General features: G+C 46.3%; 1 protein-coding gene across 2 annotated transcripts in view; it reads left to right on the top strand.

Annotated features, from left to right (window-relative positions):
* Positions 1-25,755, top strand: part of MASP2 (MBL associated serine protease 2) — a 252,671-nt gene that overhangs the window by 152,463 nt on the left and 74,453 nt on the right. For both annotated transcript variants that reach the window (XM_078642238.1, XM_078642239.1), the window contains exon 8: positions 17,815-17,893. In XM_078642238.1, the coding sequence (XP_078498364.1) occupies positions 17,815-17,893 (79 nt within the window). The remainder of the gene's footprint in view (positions 1-17,814; positions 17,894-25,755) is intronic.

Genomic DNA, 25,755 nt, shown 5'->3' on the forward strand with positions numbered 1-25,755 from the left:
CTGTCTTGTGCCCCTCTGCAGAAGGATTTTAGTGGAAACATATCTGCCTGTCCATACTCTCGCCCTTGGGCAACCATATAGAAGCTGCATCCAGCAAAAATAATTATACCCCTGCCCCATCTATCCAAGACCTGCCAAATATAGTCCCACTGCACCACATCAAAAGCTTGCTCTATGTCCAAAAAGGCCAAAGCATACTGGTCCTCTTCTTACACCAGAGCATGCATTACGTGCATCAGGCGGCAAAGGTTCCGCAGCATATTTCGGTTTGGTATAAAGCCCAATTGGTCCGTATGGACCAACTAAGGGAGATGCAGAAGCAACCTAGCTGCCAGGGTATGACTTAGTATATTTAAAGCCACATTCAGCATGGAAAGAGGCGATATGAAATTGCCTCTAGGGGGTCCTTCCCCTGATTCGGTATTAGGACAATAAATGCTTCATTCATGGAATCCGGGAGCACCCCCTCTCCATTGCTTAGGAAACAGGTCACCAAGTGTAGTACAACCGCCACCTTTCCATCGTGCCAGTGACGTATCATTACATATATTTTGAAATGGTGCAGCCACCATATTTCCAGGGACCTTGAGACGCTTCAGTATTCTCCTGATTATAGTTCGCCACGCTATGGTAACGTGCTTAATTATGAACAGACAATGCTGGGGAGTTACTTGGCTTCTTGTGAATGAGGTGGTTAGGGAGCCACCTCCCAGCAGCTCCTCGGAAATCACTTTTCCCAGTTGTGCTCTGTGTAACACACACCACAGTGCGGCATGCAGCACCTGCGCCGTCAACATATAAGATTCCAGATCTGGGAGCCCAAGGCCTCCTTCACCAGGATCCGGTTTATGCACACTAATTTTACCTTGGATCTTTTACCTGCCCATGACCAGAAGGTCAGAAGTGTGTCTAGCTCTTTAATGTGGACTGGGGGGAGTACATATATTGCATTTTGCAAGTGATAGAAGCAACATGGCTTCAAAACCTGCCTTGCAAGCTCAATGCGTTCAGCAAGGAAAAGTTGGAATGTTTTACAGAAATCAATAGACTTGTGCAACCCCTGTAGCAGCGTACCCATATTGCGGTCATGTTGCTGCTGCAGCAGATGTGTGATCTGCACCCCAAGATATCTGAATTGATCCAATGTGCATTGCTGATCAATATATGGTAACCTGTTTAGGTCAATCCCAACCAGAGTGCCCAGCACAAACACCACCGTCTTGTCTCTGTTCACATACAAACCGGTGGTGTCCGTAAACTTGTCCAACACACTTAACAACATAGGTAAAGTTGCCCTATAGCGGCCAGTTTCTATGATCCCGTGGCATCCGGTGGTTGGGTATTGCCTTGTTGGGTTCCGCTTTCCCCCCAAGGCATGTTTGCCTTGTGCGTACCGCGTGTACTGACCAATTCTGGTCTGCTGTGTAGCTTTTGATTTACCCATGGTCACAGCTTGCCCTACAGGTAAGTAGGAAAAATGGAGGAGAGTGCCCACAAGCACCTGAGGATCTCCCTGTGATCCTCAATCACTGCTCCCAGTTGGCCCACAGCCCTTTGCCTGGTCTACCTGGGCATCCACGATCTGTGCTCCATAAGTAGGGCGCCCCCTCCTTCTCACAGCATTCCAAGAGTGCATCCACCAAACCTAGCTCTTTTTGCTGCTTGTTCCCTCCACCATCACCGCACTAGTCACAGCTTTTAAGCCATGAATGAATGTATAGACCAAGCACTATGTGGCAGCTCACTCCTGCCATTCACCACCACTTCCAGGCCTCCATGGCCTGAGTCCCCTTTGCCAAAGATCTATGCCGCAGTGGGGCCTGGCCGTCCATGTCGGGCTCACTGCTTCGCGGTCTCTGTGGCCGTATTGGACCCCCGGGTGCCCAGGACAACGGCCCCTTACCAGTGTCTCTGGTCCGCGAGGATCATGAGAAGGAGCAGGAGCTAAATGCCCACCATCAGCATTGGTCCGATCAATGTCCGCTGCTCCACGCCTTGGGCTGTCAGTCACTGTCTGCTGCAACCTCTCTTCTGTCAGTTGGGGTAGCGCAGGTCTGCTAAGTGACCGGCTGGCCATGTTGTGAATCAGGCTGTGCCCGGCCTCTGCTCTTCAGCTCCACTTGGCCGGAGTGGCACAAGATTTCACACACGCCATCTTGGGGAGACCACCCATCACTAGCGTCAGCCCAGGAGTGCTCGCCTGCAGCTCTGAGCAACAATGAGGAGGTGGGCTGGTGGCGTGCGCTATCATTGGTGTAATCATCTGTATAATCTAGTGGTTAGTCGGTGTCTTTCGATGCCCCCTTGTAACCAGGATATTGAAGGATTATGGCCCGGGCCATATATGTTTTCAGCCATCTTTTCAAACCTCGCTCCCCACCAACTAAGCACCTTTGATTATATAATAGTAAGCTGATTTTATCATACTTTTTATGATTGGTATCATCCCTCTCCATTAATTTGTCAAGCACTTTGGATAAAAGTTCTATAATAAATACAATAAAATAGATCCAAATAAATTTCAATATCACTGAACTAAAGATAATGGAAAGCATTTCTTATTATAGAACACATCATACACAATACACACACACACACACACACACGCACACACACACACACACCCACACACACCCACACACACCCGCACACACACACACACACACACACACTCTCTCTCTCTCTCTCTCTCTCTCTCTCTCTCTCTCTCTCTCTCTCTCTCTCTCTCTCTTATGCTTACTTACTGAGTTCACCCACCTATATAGCCTAAAGATATTGGGCTGCTAACTTGAATGTAAGAAGTGAAATTATAAAAGAAAGTCGTGATGGCATTGGGAAGGAGGCGAACCATCCAATCAAGAACAACGATGGTGCTAAAAGTACTTGGTGCATTATATTCTAACAATAAAAAGTGCACTTACTCTTTGGCCAAGTACGAGATTAAAATCCTTAACAGCCTCTGCCATTGACACCCCCCAACAGGCTGCACGTTTATTACCACCCACTTATCACACCTCTCCCTTCACACTTCGTTCTGTTGTGCCTTCACCGGTCACAATAAACAAAATAATAAAGTCTCCTTTGTTCAGAACACTGGACGCCATAGGGAGTTTAAATCTTGCGAGGTAAAAACAGTATACTTGTAGAATCGCAAAATGCTCATCATAAAATGTATTTATGTTTACTTTTTCTTCGTTTCAGAGGGTATTGTGCTAGAAATGCTATACACAGAATGAAAAGGTGCTGTATTGATGATGATTAGAGCAGACATGTTCAATATTATAAGGGCGTGGATAGAACAATACGTTAACATTCTGATGGGGTCATTAAAACCCTTTAAATGATAAAAGGTGCAAAAACATATCAGTGCAAATAACAATTTAATGGTATCAAATGATTTTGCTGTGACAAACCACAAAAATAACAGAAATACGTAGGAGAATGCTTTTACATCCTCTTTGAACACTGTATTATTCTTGGCACTCTGTTTTGAAGAGGAAACATACAGAGAAAGTGACAAGCAAGCACAGGCCCTAACAGAAGCAAGTGCTATCATGGGCTGAAATGTTCATCGTACTCATTTTAGCACATATTGAGCAGTCTAAATTTCAGCATAACTTTTCAGTCCACAGGGAATTATGATGCCAAATCTGAGTTAGATATTGAGTATGTTAAGCATCTTGTATAGGGTCCTAGACCTAGCACTCAAATGTTATCTTTTTTGGTCATTTCTTTATACTACTCTAATCCACCCTACTCCTCCAAATGCAACAGTGCCATCCCACACCAAACGCCTCTTTATTTAGGTCATACTTACTCCTGAATCCTATCCACTAGAACTTCTACATTTCATCCAGGCAGTTTTAACGTTGATGCATGGCCTTATAAATGCCACTAACAATCCCTCCCTCCTGCAACATTAGCAAACCTTCAAGACTTTGGAGGAGTCAGATTTACCCTTCCAACTCCAGCCTGAGCAATAGCAGGGAAATGTTAAATTTTACAGGGGTCAGATTTAATATTCCCACGCCAACCTAAGCAACACTAGGGAAAGTTGTGGACTTTGGAGGGGTCATATTTGATATTCTGAATCCAACCCGAACAGCAGTAGGGAAATGTTAGACTTTCGACTAATCAGATTTAATATTCCCATGCCAACCTAAGCAACAGTGGGGAATGTGTGGGAATTTGGAGGGGTCAAATATACTATTCCCACCCCAACCTAAGCAACAGTTGAGAAAGTTTTGAATTTTGGCAGAGTCAGACATAGGGGTCCATTAGGATATCGGGCGGATTGCCACCGCCACCCCGGCGGAGGCAATCCGCCCGACAACCACTCTCGTTTTCCCCTCCGCCAGATTAGGCGGAGGGGACAGCGGCGGACGGAAAGACCGTCCGCCGCTTTACCGCCGCAGTCACAAGGCGACCGCAGCGGTAATAGATTAATATGTTGGCGGTGTCAAATGGACACCGCCAGCCATATTACGATGGCAAAATGTGTGGGCCTTTCCGCGGCGGCAATGCCGCCACGGAAAGGCAGGGGGAGATTGCTGCGGGGGCCCCCTGCAGGGCCCCCAGGTTGCCGCCACTGTCGGGGGGGCACATGGGGGGGTACCTATGGTACCCCCCCACATTTACATATGCAAAGCGACAGGCACCGCGCGGTGCCTGCCGCTTTGCATGTGTGAATGCGCCAACTTATGTTTTACATTTGTAAAACATATAGGATGTGCCCGCCACTGTGGCGGGCACATCCTAATACCCCCAACGGGACCCCCGCCCTTATGGCGGGCAGTCCTGATCTCCGTTAGGGTGGCGGGCAGACAAAGTCCGCCCGCCATCCTAATGGACCCCTTAGTATTTCCACTCAACCTGAGCAAAAGTAGGGAAACTGTTAGAAAATATATAAAAATTATTGTAAAATACTAAAAAATAGAATCACAACATAAAATATTTATATTAGAGCATATTAATTAAAATACTCAAAAACTAAAGACAACATATACAAAGCTATACACAATATAAATATAAACATGGCATTTGAAAATACCACATGCAAAATTATAAATATATATAAATACATTGCAAATTATAATCAAATGAACCAAAATATATAAACTACATATAAAATATTATAACACATAATGTACAAAATTAATAATATATTTAACTAATTAACCAATAAGAAAATAAATCCTTCATCCTTCCGTACGAACCCAACACCACAAAAACTCACCAAAATTTAAAACAGTTATTAAAATCTAAAAAAGCAAACAAACATAATTACCAATATTAAATGAAAAATATTTTAAAAATAAATTATTGCAATTTGTTTTGCAAACAACCAAATATAAAGTTTACTTAAACAATTACTTTAAAAATATAATTAATAAACCATTATAAATAATTACAAATATTTACCTAATAAAAACACTTCCCATTCTGCTCCCCTACTATCCCACCAACCTCTAAAAAACAGCTAAAAATAATACTAAAAATGAGTAAATCACAATATATAGGAACATTACAACAGAAATCACGAATATTTAAAAAGATGAAACCAGAATACATTAAAATGTACTAAATCAATTAATTCAAACAGTTAAATAATTTACATAATTAATAATCAAATTATTATTTTAAAATGTAAAACAAATTGAAATATTAAGTAATTAATTTATCAAGTAAATCATTTTAGTAATTAATCAATTTCCAATAAAAGGTTGAACAAATACAAATAATTAACAAGAAAATATTAATAATGTGTGACCCACAAACTAATAAAACATCATAAAATAATAAAAAAATCGAATTATATACAACAGTATAAAACAATATCACAAACTTTAAAAAGCTGTTGCTACCTGAAATAGTCTGTCCTACAATATTCTTTTCATCACAATATGTTTTAGACAATATTGTGTTAACAACATACACCACTGCTCTGGTCAGAAGGGGATATGTCGGTGCAAGGACACCCCTTCTGCAAACATCTACAGTCACCCACCCAACATGTTCCTTAAAACAACTCTCCTAAACTCTTAAAACTGCCCAGGTCCACATCCACTTTCCAAACCTCCTCACCTCTTTGCCCAAAATTCTTATCTTCAGCCTTATAATTCATGCAGTTGTTACCAAAATTGTGACTAAGGGCCTGATTTAGATTTCAGCGGATGGGTTACTCTGCCACAACAGTGGCAGATATCCCATCCGCCAAAATATAAATCCCATAATATCCAAGGGATTTCTATTTCAGTGGACGGGATGTCCGTCACCGTTGTGATGGAGTAACTCATCCGCCGAAATCTAAATCAGGCCCTCAGTTATTACTGCTAAACCATGTGTTTCAGGTTAACCTTGAATTTTATTTTCGATAATCACATTTATTTGCATTTGAAAAACACAAAGGATAGCATGTGATTGCATAGTAAATCAAAGTCCATCTCCAGCAGACAACAAGGATCCCAGCCATGATTTAAAGCCTTCGAGCAAGCCACCCCATTTGATAAGCAATATAACGATATAGGAGAAAAAACAATCACTTAACTCAAAACAGTAGGTTTTGCCATTTTCCCCATATCTTATGAAATTTCGCAGGACATTCCTGGGCCTCAAAGAGGGATTCCTCCTGGGCCGCGCACCAATCCACTCCGCCTCCACGGCAGCGGGGGATCAGCAGAGGAGCCCGGGCAGATCACAAGGGCTCTCGACCCCAGCCAGGCCACACACTGTCAATAGGTGCCAGTGTGCTGGAGGCCTCGGGGGATAGTCACCGCCATCTTAGGAGGAGGCACGCCAGAGTCCAAAGTGGAGAAATTGCCTCTGCATGGAGACAAGAAGGCATCGGACACCTCGCCGGGCAGCGCAGGTCAAGGCACAGGCCACGGCAGAAGAGGAGAGGACCGTTGCTGGGCTGATGGCGGTGGATCGTGGTGAGGATGACTGAGGGGTCCGGAGCACTCCTAGAGTGCGACCGCCATCTTGACGTGCCAAGCCACGCCCCCCATTCTTGAATTTTATATAGTTACTAGTAACAAGCAAAACAAGCATTGAAAATGCAATAGGTCTCGCAATAGAAGAGTTTGACATTTTTCGTTTTGCATATGGATGAGTGGCGTTGCGTGGATGAGTGGCGTTGCGTGGATGAGTGGCGTTGCGTGGGTGAGTGGCGTTGCGTGGGTGAGTGGCGTTGCGTGGGTGAGTGGCGTTGCGTGGGTGAGCGGCGTTGCGTGGGTGAGCGGCGTTGCGTGGATGAGCGGCGTTGCGTGGATGAGCGGCGTTGCGTGGATGAGCGGCGTTGCGTGGCTGAGTGGCGTTGCGTGGGTGAGTGGCGTTGCGTGGGTGAGTGGCGTTGCGTGGCTGAGTGGCGTTGCGTGGGTGAGTGGCGTTGCGTGGGTGAGTGGCGTTGCGTGGGTGAGTGGCGTTGCGTGGTTGAGTGGCGTTGCATGTGTGAGTGGCGTTGCATGTGTGAGTGGCGTTGCATGTGTGAGTGGCGTTGCATGTGTGAGTGGCGTTGCATGTGTGTGTGGCGTTGCATGTGTGTGTGGCGTTGCATGTGTGTGTGGCGTTGCGTGTGTGTGTGGCGTTGCGTGTGTGAGTGGCGTTGCGTGTGTGAGTGGCGTTGCGTGTGTGAGTGGCGTTGCGTGTGTGAGTGGTGTTGCGTGGGTGAGTGGCGTTGCGTGGGTGAGTGGCGTTGCGTGGGTGAGTGGCGTTGCGTGGGTGAGTGGCGTTGCGTGGGTGAGTGGCGTTGCATGGGTGAGTGGCGTTGCGTGGGTGAGTGAATGGTTAGCTGTTGCTTATGCGACGTATAGCACTTAATACTAAAGTAGGCAGACCTTCTTAGCCTTTGTGAGAATAATAGCAAAATAAAAATAAAAACCAGATCAAGTCAAGGACGCAAACGGCACCATGCTATTGTTTATTTACTCAGATGATATGCATAAAAATGTAACTTGTGAGCACGTTTCTCTAACTCTCCAATAATCCCATTACAACACTTTGTACAAATGAGATTGGGACTCATCCTTCCGAAGTCGAGAAAAATGTGCAACGCTGTGTTGAAGTTAATTTTTTTAATTAACAAAATGCAAATAATGTGGAGAGATTTCAAGTGATTCAGGAATGGGGGCCCTTGTAAAGAGAAAGTACGGCCGGCCTGGGCAGTGATAGGGGAGGAGGGAGGAGAAATGCGAGTCACGGCAGCAGCAGCCTTTGATGTGCCTGCCGGCCGGCCGTGAATAATTAGGGGGTGAGAAATGCGCTCGGAGGGCTGCCTTTGATGTGGTAATGCGAGGCAGGCAGGCAGGCGGCTGGTGGCATTGTGCACGCGCTTTTTAGGGCTTGCGCAAGCGCAATGACCTAAAAAGCACATGCACTTGAAGGAATCGCCAGTGGAATCGCCAGTGGATAAACACTGGATAAGCCCCTATAGAGCTTCGCCAGCTATGCGCTGAAGCGCATCAGCAGGCGAGCCCTAAAAAGGGGGAGGTAGAGGTAGAGGCTAGGTTTATCCTCCTTACTGATATATAACAAACAAAAATCGAATACTTCGAAGAGAACCTGCCCAAGGAATTAGTAGTAGGAAACCTAAGGGGAGTGGAAGAAGGGTAGTTAAAAATACCTAACTAGTGGGCCACTATTTTATTCCTGACCCTAGTTGATAAGGTTGAAATCAGGGGTTATTACCGAAAAACGAGACCGAAATATGCGGTCCCAAGAGGAAGTAGTAGGTACATTGGTCCGAGGTGGCTTGGATGAAAGTTTGAATACAGGCATCTCTACACTGGTTCGACGATGACGCTAGAGCATAGCGTTTCCTAAAAACAGGATTTTTCATTAACAAACCGTATGAATATATAGTGCATGCGAATTAAGTGTGCACACGTGTGTCCTTATTAAATGATTGGTTGGGAGTGGTACACACAAGGCTGGTCCCTGTGGCGTTCCGAAGAAGAGCCAATAGAGGAACTGCTCGAAACATGTTGGCTATCCATTACTGAGACAACCAGACTCATTATGGACTAATTTTCCAGTAATAATCCCTGATTTTAACCTTTCCAAATAGGGGTGGAAATAAAATTTTGGCCCACTAGTTCGGTATGTTTAACTATCCTTTTTCCACTCCCCTTTAGTTCACCTGGTCTACACCAGTAAGTGCGCCTGCGTAATCACGAAGTTGCAGCACACCTCAATCCGTAGAGGATTGGGATGAACCCCAATGATGAAACATGCCACCTAGGGGTCACCCTGGTGGGTGAGGGTTCTCTAGAAAAAAAGTATTTTTTCTAGTAAGCGATTACAGCGGATTCTCGCAGTTCCCTACTACTAATCCCTTAGGCATGGTTTCTTCGAAGTATTCAATTTTTGTTTGTTATAGATACTAGTAGTCAAATAACAAATTTCTTAATTATTATTAGTTATTTGAAATTACTGCATACATTTCCTCACTATTTGACAACATTGTTATTTGTAATTTCCTCTTTACTAAATTAATTGAAAAAAGGTTAATAGCAAGCATGCATATTAAGCGTGGTGCCGTTACTCTCTCCACCAAATCCCTCTCAGCAAAAAGCTCAGGACATGGAAAAGACTCAAACCCACTTTCATCTCTGCTCCGCCTCGCCTCCTTAAACACCATAGATGATGCATGAATTTGAAGTGCCTATATAAGAGAAAAATCCAGCCCACTCCCTCTTCTGCCTCCAACTCACTTCACTTAATACCGCCCATGCAACTTCTAATGATCCCTGGATCTGAAGCCTCCATTTAAGATAGGAAGGCAAACCATCCTTCCAGCCCTTCTGCCTTTCCCACTGCCTACCTGCTTCCCACTGCTGTACTCTACAATCCCATGTATACAAAGTTTACTAATCACATATACATAGTGTAAACAACTGAGAAATAAACATTAAGGGCCTCATTACACCACGAGAGTCGCATCGTAGGTTTCAGTTCTGGCTGCCGCATTACAATGCAGGTGGTCGAAAGATAAACGGCCAGTACTTCCGGCTGGAATCCGATGGGCTCAAGGAGCCTGTCAGGCGGGCAACTAGAGCCAAATTTGGGGGGGCTGAAAAATATTTTGGGGGGGGCTAATTCTACCAACCATAGACAGAGTGACTGAAAGAAGGGGTGAAAACACAACAAAAGCCTAATTTACAAGTAAATGGTCTTTTAAAGACCTGGTAAGTACTCGGGTGCGGCTGCAGTTAGATGGTCGGCAACCCGCAAAGCTGTGTCAGCCCGGGCTGACACACACGACGGGGGGGCTTAAGCCCCGTGAGCCCAATGGTTGTTGCACGCCTGGAGCCTGTCATCCCTATCCATATCCCATCAGATTAAATTAAAGGTGCCACTGGTTTTATAGGGGATGTAAAAATATTTGTGATATCACACATGACTCAAATCCAATCAAAATATGAAGATGGGGTTGTGCCTCTAGATATACTGCCAAATAACGTACTAGCACAGCTCAAGATAGTTATTGACCAACCTGGCCACCAATTCAGAAAATCATCATCATAAATCTTTATTTCGGTAATTATATCACCATAAAAGATATACATAGTTCATTTCGAAAGTATTAAAACAATAGAATAATAAAATCACAATCCATCCGGGTACTTAAAATTTCCTTTGTACAGAGTTTCTGGTTTTGTTCTACAGTCAATCAATAATCAGTGACCAGCCTTAAGGTATTGACTTCTCAAGTACCACATTGCTCCTAAGTACTTAGCAACAGCAAAGACAATGTGATCAGTCAGATCTGATTTGAGAACTCTAAACGCGGCCAGACACTCCGCGAACCCCAGGCTCCTACATATGGGGATGATCCATTTCTTACGGGAAGCGTGGTAAGCTGGACAAAAAAAGACTATGTGGAGTTCTGATTCATTGACCACTCCGCAAGCGGGCATAGGCTGGATGGTGATTTACTCCACTTGCTAGTTAGAGCTCTGATAGGAAGAGTCCCGTACCTCCATTGTAAATATAATTTCCTGAGAAGTGGAGGATATATTTTATCCAAGGCTGGTTCAAATCTGTAGCTGTCCTTAATAGGTAAAAATAACTCCGTATGTGTACCCAGAGTTTCCTGACGACAGAGTGCCGCTAATTTACTGTCGTGGTATGCCTTTGCCAGTCTCTTTTTGGAAATTAGTGGACATGCAGATAGAGGATCAGACCAGAGTGTCGATAGGCCCAGTCCCTCCAACTCGGTTCTAATAAATTTAAGCCACTTAATTTTCCCAGCATTAGGCATGGCTAAAACTTCCTGCAGACCCTGCCTATAACTGCTCAGTTCTGGAACTGCCCACAGCCTATGCCAGTAAACGAGGGGACGCAATGCCAGTTCTTCACTTAGAGGTCGCAGCCCTAGATCTAACCTCAGTGGGACAAGAGGCGTGCTAGGCGGAAGTCGTACCACCTTCCTTATGAACTTGTTCTCCTCTTTCATCAATTCTGTAGAAGATACGTTCCCCCACAGCTCACACCCATACATGGCGGCCCCCCTTGCCTGTGCCTTGTAAATCTGGAGTGGTGGGCCGACAGGTTTAATAGATGACCTGTTATTTCCCATGAGCCTCATGACCCCTCCCGAGTACTGGGCCAGTTTAAGTAGTGCTTTCTGTTGGTGTGTGCACCAGGTCATATTCTCATTTAGTAGGAGCTCAAGATACTCAAAAGTACGCACCCTTTCTAGTCCTGTCTGGCCGATGGTAGGGGCGGTTCATAGCCTTTGTGGGGCATTAAAGACCATAAATTTGGTATTTACGGTGTTAACTTCTAGGCCATGTTCCCCACAGAATTCCACAAAGCCATTTAGGACACGCTGTATCCCCATTGGGGATTTTGAGAGCAACAGGGTGTCGTCGGCGAACATTATCGCCGGTACCCTGCTGCCTGCCAACTTTGGGGCGTCCGAATTGGCAACCCCGCCGAGGTGGGCGATTACCCCGTTGACGTAGAGGCAAAATAGGGTTGGCGCAAGCACACAACCCTGCCTAACCCCCCCGTCAACGGGGAATCGGTTTGACAACGCCCCCTCCTTGCCACACCTCACCTGGAGAAAGTTGGCGGTATGGAGACGAATAATCATCTCCAGCAAACCCCCGGGGACCCCCAGTTTGGTCAGCACCTCCCAGAGTTTTCTGCGGGGGACCAGGTCGAAGGCCGCCCTCAGGTCCACGAATACAGTATAGAGGCTGCCACCCTCCAGCTGTACCGTTTTCCAGTATATGAGGGCAAGCCGAAAGACCTGGTCTATAGTGGAGATCTTCTTTCTAAATCCCGCCTGGAATGGACTCTGAATATCGTGATCCGACATCCATTCCGATAAACGATCCAATAATAGCTTAGTGAAGAGTTTCTGGGAAACATCTATCAGGCTTATTGGCCTGTAATTGGCTGGGAGCAGAGGCGAACCCTTCTTAAATATAGGGACTATCTCTGCCCCCAGCCAAGTCGGGGGGATCGCCATGCCGTTCAAGATTGCATTGAACAGCTCCCTCAGGTAGGGGGCCCAGATCTTGACCTCCTGCTTATAGAGGTCGCCTGGGAGTTTATCCAGACCAGGCGCCTTTTCAGGCGCGAGTTCAAGGATTGCCCTATTAAGTTCTCCCAAGGTGAACCCATCCATCTTGGCCACACTTTCTAAAGATTGAGGCGTTAGTGAATCAAGTGGGTTCCCTAATTGGCCCGGATCGGGCACACTGTACAAGGATTTAAAGTGGTCTTCCCATACTGTGGCAGCAATATTAGCATCTACTGCGGCTATAGGTTCAGCTGAACCATGCTTGACGATCTGCCAGAATTTGCGGGCATCATGAAATGCCAAGGCAGCCGTCATTTCCGACCAGTTGTGCTGGTCCCATTCTCTTTTGGCATTACGGGTGTTAAGCTTGTAGGCCGTCTTCTTGGACCTTATCTTACTAGGGGTATCCCGATTTTTTAGGGACTCTAAGAGGGCAGCCTTTGCACTTCTACAAGAAGCATTGAACCATGTGGCTCTCTTTTTCTTTCCCTTTTTCATCCCGACCACCGGGTTCATTACTTCTGCCAGATTGGTGCAAAGCTCAGAATGGATATCCCCCAGCAACGGGAGTTGGTGACTGAAGGAAGAAATCCCTTACTTTTTCAAGGGCAGGGACCACTACCTCGTATAGCCTCTGAGTATTTATTGGGTTCTGCACTAGTGTAGCCCATCTAATCCTGCGTCTGCTACTAGATGCAACAAGACCCTCCGGGAGCACAGAGTTTTTGTCTGTGTTTGAAGTTGGCATACCCTGTGCAGCGAACCTCAGTGAGAGTACATTGTGGTCACTGTCAGTCCTTCTAAGTATAGTAAAGTCCCTGACTTTATTCCAGTCCTTAGTCCGGACCAGGAGGTAATCGATCCGTGATTCGTGCCCTGGTCTGTTGAAGGTATGCTGGGGTGGGATATCACCTTTAAACCGCCCATTACAAGCCCTTAATGAGTGGGATAAAGTGAGGGACATTATTTGAGTGGCTAGGGGCGACCATGATTTTACCGGCGGACCCGACAAGGTGGGTATCTCCCAGAGTTCATCTTCTTCATTAAACACACCATCCAGATGATCCGGGAGGGGCTCATACTGGATGTTAAAGTCCCCCCCCATTATAAGTGATGGGCAGAGGGTCGCACGGTCAAGAAACACAGCCAGCTCCTCGATTGTTCCTGAAGTGCCCGCAACGCCAACCGGTCTAGAGTATACATTTACTAATGCTACTCTATCACCGGACGCCCACTCCAGGACAACACACTGGAGGTCCGGTGAGTTTGTTACCATGTTTCTTGCCTTGCATCCAAGGTGGGAACTTACCCAGATTGACAAACCACCGGACGGTCGGCCCCTCTCGCCCCATTTTGCTATGATCTCAAAGATAGCGAACCCTGTATGGGAGTGTTGTTCTCTAGCCCACGTTTCTTGGAATAAACATATGTCATATTCCTCAACAAATTCCACCCACTCTGGTGAATCAAGTTTGTTACCCAACCCGGCCACATTCCAGGACAGTATCGAAAGTGTACTTGGTGCCCCGCCCTCCTCGATAGAATTAGAGGACAATGGGCGCCTACTTATCTTGCCCTGGCAATAGTTAGGGGAGAACAAGCCCTCTGAAACCAGTGGACAAATAGCATATGGCGTATCAGCTGGGCATGGGATGATAAACTCAACTTCTTCTTTTTTGTGATCAGTGGATGTGTCCACAAAAAGATAGTCAGCAACCTGCTTCTCTGTATATTTGGTTTCCCCTGTGGTTTGAATACATTCTCCTGGGGGATATGGAGATAGTGCCAATGTTTCATTTACCCTTTCTGATATTGGTGAAGGAGAACAAGGTGGGGGATAAGCTAGAGAGTAATGTAAATCTGCCAAGGGGGATGCGTCAAAAACCCAGTAGTGAAGTCAATCCACGTCCTCGAGGCATCCAAATCTATTGTAGGTAGGAGCCCCAATCCACCCTCCATATTTATCTTGCCAGTGATTGGATAGCCCGCCCTGCATAAAATTTCGTTCCGGGATCGCGTTCCAATTCTGGTTTGCCCCCATGTGGGAATGGGAACGCGGTGGATAAAAGTAGGTTAGTGGTCTGGTTGCTATGGGTGAATAGGCACCATGGCCGCTCCATGAGTGGATAGAGTGTGCAGTTTTGGGATCTTCAAATGAGACAATTACACAATCACCTGAGATGGATTTGTGCGAGGTCCCTATCCAGGGAACCCGTCGCACCATAAGGATTTTACTTCTAAGGTGATTAGGCAATGGCCTGTTCACATTAAGCCAGTGGATGACCTTATTTTTTAATGACCCAAAGTCCTCCTGCTGTTGATATGGGATTTCTGGCACCCCCGTGAGGACTGCTACCTAGGGTCTTACATCAGGGGGGAGATCAGCATAACCCCTATAGTGATTTTTAATAAATCTATCTCTCTGTGGGATAGCATTGTAGGTGTCGCGGTTTTTAGGCCTCGGGGCTGCCTGCACTTTAGGGGCTGGTGCAGAAGGTACCAGGAGCTGGTTTGCACATCCCGCTACTTTATTACTGAAGGTACTTACAGGGACCTTTTGCCGGGGTTTAGGGATGGGTTTGATCACCTGAGAGGATGGTGAAGTGACAGCAGCTACTGTTGGAGTGTGACTCACAGCTGGTGAAGTAATTGGTTTATTACCAGATAGGGTCAGGGTGGCCAGATTTAAAATACTTTTTTCAGTCTCGAGAAGCTGAGTTTCTATTCGAGACAGTCTGAGTTCCAGCGGAGTAAGGAGTTTTTTTTACGTTTCCCACACAATCGTTAGGAATTCCACATCCTTTCCTTGAATCATACAGAGTGGTGCCCCTCCATTCTCACTTTCCATTGTCAGGTTCTCGTGCTCCCCCCTCAACTTCACTGGACTAGATTCTAGTGCTAAAGGGCAACTATTTTCTGCGGGAAAGGGTGGAAGAGATGGCTGGGCAAATACTAGGGAGGGTAACTGTGTCTTCGCTACCTTAGCCTTTTTCCTAGAATAGGCAGTTGTGGTCTTACGCTTCCGTTTCTGGTTGGAACCCTTGATCAGGTTTGGGGAAATGCTCGCACTCATGACTTTAGGATCGACAGTTGGTATTGACGATAATAGAGGCCCTTCTTCCCCTCCCACCCTGCCCGGAGGTATGTTAAGACTGGGGGTTGCTGGGCATGGGGGCCCTGCATTTGCTACCGGGGCTATAGGAGGTGAGGCTGGTGGGCAGTGAACCACTGCCTGTGTTAGAATCGATACTGGTCGTGAAGTGCGATCCGGTGTTTTAGCATGGGAAAAAATGCCCCAACAAGGATTTCTTAGCAGTAGTCAGTTCCTGGGAAAGCCTTCTAGCAGCATCGAGTTCGATGGAAACCCTTTTCTGCATCTTGCTGATCTCTAGATCTATAGCAGTGTTTGTTCTGGAGAGAAAGTCATCAAGAGTTCCATTTTTCAGTTTCCCCTTTGCTGCCCTACTTTTATACTCTTGTGTAGACATTATGCCGTATGCTTACCAGAAGCCGGTGACAAAGGGTGTATTTTCAACAGCAAAGTAAGAGGGTAACAAGGAGAATAGGCCGGACCGGACTCTACCGTACTCGAACGGCCTCAAACGGCCCGCTCTTTGCCCGGTCTTCGCCCCGAGCTCCGTCCCGCACGCGTCCCGCGTCGCGGCGGGGATCTCGTCGATTATGTACGTGTAGGCGGTGGGCGTGGCCGCCGGGGGAAGAGGCACCAGCTGCGCTAGGTAGGGAATGCTGGTCCTCGCAGTCCCCCGGTCGTTAGCCTAGTCCTTGAGCCCCCAATGCCCTCAACCCACACATCCTCCGGCTGGGAGCGGTGTCGGTTCTGCCGATTGCAGAACGCGCTCACACCAGCGGGGGCTGTCTGTGTGGGGAGGCAAGCTGTTCTTTGAGCGGCAAACAAAAGTGCTAAGTGCGATCCTCCAGTGCACTGCAGGAGCTGAATGTGAGCGGCACCCGCGAAGCGGGTGTCGCGAAAGGTTATCCTCCGTAGGCGGTGGGCGTGGCCGCCGGGGGAAGAGGCACCAGCTGCGCTAGGTAGGGAATGCTGGTCCTCGCAGTCCCCCGGTCGTTAGCCTAGTCCTTGAGCCCCCAATGCCCTCAACCCACACGTCCTCCGGCTGGGAGCGGTGTCGGTTCTGCCGATTGCAGCACGCGCTCACACCAGCGGGGGCTGTCTGTGTGGGGAGGCAAGCTGTTCTTTGAGTGGCAAACAAAAGTGCTAAGTGCGATCCTCCAGTGCGCTGCAGGAGCTGAATGTGAGCGGCACCCGCGAAGCGGGTGTCGCGAAAGGTTATCCTCCGTAGGCGATGGGCGTGGCCGCCGGGGGAAGAGGCATCAGCTGCGCTAGGTAGGGAATGCTGGTCCTCGCAGTCCCCCGGTCGTTAGCCTAGTCCTTGAGCCCCCAATGCCCTCAACCCACACGTCCTCCGGCTGGGAGCGGTGTCGGTTCTGCCGATTGCAGAACGCGCTCACACCAGCGGGGGCTGTCTGTGTGGGGAGGCAAGCTGTTCTTTGAGCGGCAAACAAAAGTGCTAAGTGCGATCCTCCAGTGCGCTGCAGGAGCTGAATGTGAGCGGCAACCGCGAAGCGGGTGTCGCGAAAGGTTATCCTCCGTAGGCGGTGGGCGTGGCCGCCGGGGGAAGAGGCACCAGCTGCGCTAGGTAGGGAATGCTGGTCCTCGCAGTCCCCCGGTCGTTAGCCTAGTCCTTGAGCCCCCAATGCCCTCAACCCACACGTCCTCCGGCTGGGAGCGGTGTCGGTTCTGCCGATTGCAGAACGCGCTCACACCAGAGGGGGCTGTCTGTGTGGGGAGGCAAGCTGTTCTTTGAGCGGCAAACAAAAGTGCTAAGTGCGATCCTCCAGTGTGCTGCAGGAGCTGAATGTGAGCGGCCAAAATCACTGGATAGACCACAATGATGCAATTCAAGAGCTTTTTTAGTGTAATTACTCATTTATAGTCTTGTATGTCAAATATCATGAGATTTAAAATAGACCATCTATTTCTGAACACTCTAGTAGTTGCTGACCAATAAATGTTGATGAAATCAGCATGAGTCATAATACGTGTGAGGTATTTATTATCCTTGTGTTGTTTTCCTTTTGATGTAATTATTGTATTTATGAATAGTAGGTCAAATGAGATATCTATAGCTGTATATCTTTTTATAGATATAGATATAATCTCGATATATTTATATAGATATGTTCATGCTCAAAAAGTAAGAAATAAAAAATACTGAGCTTTAATGTATATTTCGCTCATACAGGGAGACAATATCCTGTCATCATTCACAGCGGAGTGCCAAAAGGACGGTTCCTGGAATAAGCCCATGCCACAATGCAACCGTAAGTTTGAAAGCATGACCAGGAACATTTTCGCTAACAGACCCTAATAGGATAGGTGAGACAGGCTCATTGCTAAAGTAATAAGTGTCTAAGGAAAAGTTACTTACCTGGAAAAACACTATTCATAAAAGGGCACCCTTCCATAATTTTTATGCTTACAATATTTTCTAGCTCTCACAGATGCATCCCAACAGCAGAAAAGTATTCGAAGCAACTGACTCTTTTGATGATCCAGTGTGGGAAAACTGACCTGTAGTAGCTATTTTCTTCCTTTTACAGTAACTCTAACTTCTATAAAAGAAGTCAATATTCCTCCCTAGCAAAATCCATTACAAACAGTAAGATTTGGAGTGGACAGGGATGTAGAACGGAATCCTGTTCTCCCAGGATGTGGGGAAAAGAGATAAGTGGACCATTTACATGCCTAGCTATGATCAAATGAGGTTCATCTCTAGGCAGCAGGTCTCTTCAGCACCCTCCCTGAGAGTGGTGTAGGTGCCCTTGATTATCCCACACAACAGTGGGTTTCTGTGTTCACCCACGTGTACACCACCCAGACTTAAAGCATCAAAGTGCTGGCCTGTATTAACCCTTCTGAGGCTTGGTCCGGAATGCTTAAATCGTACAATGTGTTAAAAACTCCCACTTTTTCAATGCTATGTCAGCGCTATCGAGTATGTAGACAGCTTGAAAGCTTGACAACTAACATGCCATTATTATTACTTTCCCTGCTTGCCGTCATTACAGAAAAGATTGCATAAAATTGACTTTCAACAAATATTCAAAGACTGACATTAACATGCTAAATTATCCTTTCCTTGATTAGTTTGGAGTATTACTGTGTCTCTCCTATGGGTTTGAAAGAAAGCATGGAAATACTTCAATTACTGGGACACGCAGACATTAAAGGAAGCCTAGAGTTCATGCAAATGTGGCCTCTGCTAATCACCTCTGCCCCCTGCATATTGAATGCAACCGTCCACCTTGGGTATACGGCTGGGTGTAAATATCCATACTGTGTGTAAAGAGAACCTTAATGTTTAAGGAAAGGGGTTCCTCGGGACAGAGCACTCTTAAGGACCCTGGGCAAGATATATTCTGGGATACCATATTTGGAACATCTTTATATAGATTGCCAATTTTCAGGTACGTTAAGTCCTTGTGATTAATCCATACAAGAAACTTTAAGAAAAGGTGGCACGTAAAAACAGCCAAAAGCTGATGCTGCCCGGCGCACGCCAGTGAAATCTTGCCTAAAGAAAGCTTGGAATAGCATTGATAAAGCCATTTCATTTTCAACTGCAATTTAGATTTTATTTTACGTTGCCTCAAGTAGCAAGAGTGACTTGGTGGGTTCTCAGTGGAGTCACTTCACCATGAAAAAATCTGGTAATTGGCTGCAGAAACAACAAGTAGGATTCGTGAAGTGTGATAAAATGCAAACCATGCAGAATTGGCCGAAATATGAAGGAGCTCCAAGATCTAAGAGGCAAAACATTTATCATCCATGAAAGAATAACTTGTGATTCAGTATATGTAGTATATATGATTGAGTGCTTCTCTTCTGTAGAAATAGATATAACGGGTGCATGACTTGCGCACTGAAAAAACGAATTCTAGAACATATAAGAGCCGTACAAAATAAAGATATGAATTATGCGATTGCCAAACACATGGTAACAAATGTTAGTAAAAACTGGTTAACATGAACTACTTTGGAATAGCCACGGTCCTGGGAGCTGAGAGAGGAGGCAATAGAACTCTAAAACTGAGACGTTTGGAGTCACAGCTCATGATTACATTCAAAACGAAGAGCCCTCAGGGCCTTAATGGGGATGAAGAAATGTATATTCATTTGTAATCTCCTTTCTTAGAAAGACTGAGGCTGATTCGATGAGCTAGAATTTATTGCCCAAATATGGCAAACGTAGGGAGGGAGACATACTAAGCCAGTCAGTGGTAAACACAAGATTACAAACCAACGCACTCAGTGACAATAACAAATATGAAATTGTGAGGTAAACTGGGTTGGGATGCCACATATCAAGTTTCTAGCATTTATGGCATGGAGTAATAAAATAGATAGGTGGGGATGTAACACATAAGGCACTTAGCCAGAGATACACAGAGTGAAAGTCCCTACCATAAAGGATTTAGGGATAGAAATAAAGACTATACAATAGAGTAATAGAACATCACACATCAAGGGAATAGCATATATGACAGGAATTACAACAAATTAAGGTAGTCAATGGGGCAAACAATATATGGGCACTTAGCGAGATACACAATATAGACAATGAAGACAGGGGTCCCCACTGCGATTAATTATCTAGATGTGTGATAAGAGTCCAGTAATGCCCTCAATATATGGACAACCAATATAGAATAAAAATACTAATAGAAATGAGATCTGGAATGTACTTCAATGCTGCCATTTGGCAGAGGTAACACTAAGTTATGACATCTTGACTGACAACAGAAAAATAGTGAGAGTCACACATAAATGAACAACAACCAACAGCAACACTCACTGGTGACCTAACAATCTCAGTATGCAAAATCAAGTAATTAACAATGAATATCATAATCAGAGTTTATCTATGACCTTACCTCTGAGGCGGAAAGCCGGAGGAAATACGCGCTAATGTTTTAAAACTGTTATTTTGTGTTTGACATATTTTAAAACTTTGTTTCCTGCCCTGAGCTCTGTGCTGGGCTGCTTGTCAATAAAGTATTCCACTTTCAGCGGACTCTAGCGCTGCTTCGTGGAGTTTGTTGTCATCTGCCGCCATCGCCAGCCGCGAGGCCACGCCCACCTGATAGGCCACGCCCACCCCTCCCGCCTATAAGAACGCGCAGATTTACGAGTGCGCTCTCTATGACCTTACCTCTGAGGCGGAAAGCCGGAGGAAATACGCGCTAATGTTTTAAAACTGTTATTTTGTGTTTGACATATTTTAAAACTTTGTTTCCTGCCCTGAGCTCTGTGCTGGGCTGCTTGTCATTAAAGTATTCCACTTTCAACGGACTCTAGCGCTGCTTCGTGGAGTTTGTTGTCATCTGCCGCCATCGCCAGCCGCGAGGCCACGCCCACCTGATAGGCCACGCCCACCCCTCCCGCCTATAAGAACGCGCAGATTTACGAGTGCGCTCTCTATGACCTTACCTCTGAGGCGGAAAGCCGGAGGAAATACGCGCTAATGTTTTAAAACTGTTATTTTGTGTTTGACATATTTTAAAACTTTGTTTCCTGCCCTGAGCTCTGTGCTGGGCTGCTTGTCATTAAAGTATTCCACTTTCAGCGGACTCTAGCGCTGCTTCGTGGAGTTTGTTGTCATCTGCCGCCATCGCCAGCCACGAGGCCACGCCCACCTGATAGGCCACGCCCACCCCTCCCGCCTATAAGAACGCGCAGATTTACGAGTGCGCTCTCTATGACCTTACCTCTGAGGCGGAAAGCCGGAGGAAATGCGCGCTAATGTTTTAAAACTGTTATTTTGTGTTTGACATATTTTAAAACTTTGTTTCCTGCCCTGAGCTCTGTGCTGGGCTGCTTGTCATTAAAGTATTCCACTTTCAGCGGACTCTAGCGCTGCTTCGTGGAGTTTGTTGTCATCTGCCGCCATCGCCAGCCGCGAGGCCACGCCCACCTGATAGGCCACGCCCACCCCTCCTCTCCCTAAATGTGCTTCCCACGCAAGCGCAGCGGACGAGCGCAGCGGGAGCGCCGTTTGCGCACCGAAGGCGCGCCTAAGGCAAGCCCGTCTGCGCCCGTCATCGCCAGACCATCGCCTCTCGCCAGTCCCCCTGCTCAACTCGTACCACCCAAACTGCAGTACGATAGAAAATCCCTCCTCGCACTTAAACCAGACTCAAGATGCAACAAACTTGAAGGCTGCTTTGGACAAACAGGTCTGTACTGCAAGTCGTGTTGTTTTTTGACACCCCCACCCGGGCTAGCTAGCCACAATACCACGGCTTATAAGCAATACACCCTTACCATCCTCCAACTTAATGTTAGATCCCTTGTGAAACACCACGCCGAGGTGTTCACCCTCATAACAGAGGAACATCCTGACATCATGTTTATCTGCGAAACCTGGCTCCATGATGATCAAAACAGCATCCTAAATCTCTCGCTGCCCGAGGGCTTCTCCATAAAGACCATCAATAGAGACTCCAGGGGGGAGGGATAGCTGTTGTCTACAAATCGATTTACAACTGCACTTTTGAAAAGGAAGCCATTTGGGGCTGTGAAAGCGCAAGGTTTAAAATCTCCACTAGTCCCCAGTTCACCCTCTCTGGACTATATATCTACCGGCCCCCTGGCCCTACTACCAGGTTCATTGAGGAATTCCTAGATGTCGCTCACACTCTAGTGATATCCTCTCCCAATTTTACCATCCTGGGAGACCTTAACTTACATTTCGACTCCCTGACTGACCATACCATTAAGAACCTTCAGGCAGACCTTACAGCCCTTCAGCTAAACTCACTCATCCATACTCCTACTCATTCTGCCGGGCACTTACTGGACCCTGTGTTTTCCAACCTCTCAGCTGTCTCGGCTGCCCCCCCTAAACCCATGGGGTGGACTGACCACTCCCTTATCAAATTCTCCCTGAAGATCAGAGACTCGATTGTGAAAAACACCTCCAGTTCCCGATACAAGAGGCCATGGCATGAACTGGCACCTAGTGACCTTACTAGTATACTAGGTAACCTCCACCTTAACCTCTCAGACGGAGACATTAACTCCGCCTACGCGGCCTTTCAAAATTGGATTAACCTAGGACTAGACTCCCTAATACCAGCAAAATGGACTAAAACCCGTAACACGCTATCTAATCCATGGTACAATGAAAATCTTCTAACCATGCGGAAAGACTGCAAAAGGGCTGAACGCCAGTGGAGGAAAGAATATAGGGACACCGATAAAGCTGTCTACCTGCTAAAATTGAGGTCATACCACAAGGCGGTGCGCACCACCCGTGCTTCCTTCTATGCGGAAGCAATTAGCTCCAGTGAGAATCCCTCAAAAACTATTTTTGAACTTGTTCAAAAACTTAAAGATAGTTCTAATCCTACCCCGGGCATAACCTCCGCACAACAATGCGATGAACTTGCCACCTTCTTTACGGAAAAAGTAAAGAAAATCTACACCTCCTTCCCCCAGAACCCCCCGGACACCTCCAAAACACGTGAGCCCTCGCCAGACAGTCCCAGTTTGTCTCTCATCCCCTGTTTAACATCTGACGAACTTGCCAAACTGTGCACCAAAGTTAAATCTGGCTCGCCCACAGATGCCATGAGACCCGCCAAATTCCTAGAATCTCTTGAGTTCTTCCTCCCTCCTCTGACTACCCTACTTAACCTATCATTCTCCTCAGCAGTGGTCCCCACATGTTGGAAGCAGGCCTGGGTCTCTCCGATTATAAAAAACCCACCTTAGACCCATCACAACCAGGAAATTTCAGACCAATTTCATTGCTTCCATGGGCCTCTAAATTGGCAGAAGCCCATGTGAACAAGGTTCTAGCCAATTACATGACGCAACATCAAACTCTAGACCCATCACAAAATGGCTTCAGGCCAGGATTCAGCACCGAATCCGCCCTGCTGACCACTATCGAAAACTTATGGAACATCCTGGACGCCGGTCAAAGTGCTGCGCTGATTTTACTCGACCTCAGCGCAGCCTTTGATACGGTCTCCCACTCCATCCTACTAAAACGTCTCGAAGCCATAGGTATCAAAGACCTTGCTCTAGAATGGTTCCGATCATTCCTAACAGATAGATCTTTCCGGGTCTCTGCCCCCCCGTTCACATCCCAGCCTCACCCCATAGAGCAAGGCGTCCCCCAGGGATCGGCGCTTAGCCCGTCCCTATTCAATCTTTATGTCCAGCCTCTTGCCGAAATAGCAAAAGAATGGGACCTGACACTAGTGTCGTACGCCGACGACACCCAGCTTGTCATCTCCCTGACTGAGGGCCCCTCGATCTCAGCGGCGAGATTTAAGAACGGGCTAGAGGCAGTTGCTCGCTGGATGTCACACAACTGCCTCCAGCTGAACGCTGGCAAAACAGAGGTGTTGCTTTTGGGTAAAAACCCTGACTACTGGACTGATCACTGGTGGCCGTCCGCACTGGGCCCTATCCCCCCTCCCAAAACCGTGGTAAAAAACCTTGGTGTCTGGGTGGACGCATCTCTTAACTTCCAGACCCACACTAAGAAACTGGCTGCCACCTGTGTGGGCCTGTTGAGGAGCCTTCATCCTATCCTTGGCTTTTTTGACCACCATACGCGCCAACTGATAGGGTGTCCACCATCCTGGCTCGTCTGGACTATGCCAATGTCCTCTTTCTTGGCCTTAATAAAGCTGAGATGGCGCGGCTACAACGTATTCAAAACTCTGCCGCCAGGGCAGTTGTAGGCCTCCCTCGGAGGTGCTCTGCAAGAAACACCATCCAGAAACTACACTGGCTGCGCATGGAAACCCGAGTCCAGTTTAAAGCCCTCATTACGGTTTTCAAAATTCTCAAGACTGACTGTCCTGGTCTCTTGCGCCCACTCTTAGAGCCCTACACCCCTCAGCGGACCCTACGCTCCTTGGGTCAAAACTTGGTTGTTACCCCACGTATAAGGCTAAGCAGAATGGGCGGTCGCTCTTTCAGAGTCCTGGGGGCAAGGCTCTGGAATTCCCTTCGACCTCACATTCGCTCCATAACTAATCTGCTGGCCTTCCGCAAAGCGATTAAAACATTCCTATTCTCCCCATCCTAACCTCTTGCTGCCCTTCCTTTCTCTCTCCCCCCTCAGGTTTTGTTATAGTTTAGCGCCGGGACGCCTCGTTGCTGGGGCAGCTGTTCGCGCTCAATAAAACGTTATAACATAACATAACATAACATCATAACTAAGAAGTACCATACAGAACACTTGACGAAAGCTGATATGAGGAACTGCAGAATGTATTTGGCTATTTCTTTGTTTGTGTGAAAACTACCATTCCCACAATGCCCCTTAATTGATACTGTGGGAAAGAGGTATTTAAGGTAGAAAGTAATGATCGACTTAACTATACACCATGAGCAAGACTAGTTTGGTTGAAAAGCGTTGGTAAGAGTGCAATGGCATGAGTTGAGATAACTCAATTGGAAAATTCCGTTGAGAGTGCGGACTTATTCTCTTTTGTTGGATGATTGACTTCGGGGGAAGTCCACCCCAATGCCTGCACCAGCTGTGCAAAGTGCACACTGACTGATTTGGTGGATCATTTCTAAATTGTATATTATTTTATTTTGTAATACCAGAAATATATGTTTTAAATAATGTGAAAATAAAATGTATAAAAAATATTAATATAACAAAATACATTTAAAACATCAACATTATTAATTTGCAGATCTTTCAAATTATAAACATAACATTTAACTTAAAATGTAAACTTTTGTTATAAATCTCCCCACCCTTTACCCCTGAAAACCTAATATCCCCACACTGAAAAAATTATTAAACAATTATTTAGCAACGTTAATACAACTAAAAATACAACAATATCATGACCTAAAAAATGAATATACACAAAAATTAACACTTACAAAATATATTACATATAAAAATATTTTCTACATTGATATTTTTTACAACAATATTAGAAACAACACTAAAACCATTTTTTTTACATTCGATATTCTGGTCGCAAATATTTTTCATATCCCAATGTTCTTGACATGATATTTTTGTATCCCAATAATTCCTTCTGCTATTCTGTGCAAACACTTCTTTCTCCGGAGGTCTTTTAACTTGTTATAGACTGCTGTGCCTCCTTAGTCCGTGTTCAACTTTGAACTGTATTGT

This window comes from Lissotriton helveticus, chromosome 5_1 (assembly GCF_964261635.1).
Source record: "Lissotriton helveticus chromosome 5_1, aLisHel1.1, whole genome shotgun sequence".
NCBI classification, from domain to species: domain Eukaryota; kingdom Metazoa; phylum Chordata; class Amphibia; order Caudata; family Salamandridae; genus Lissotriton; species Lissotriton helveticus.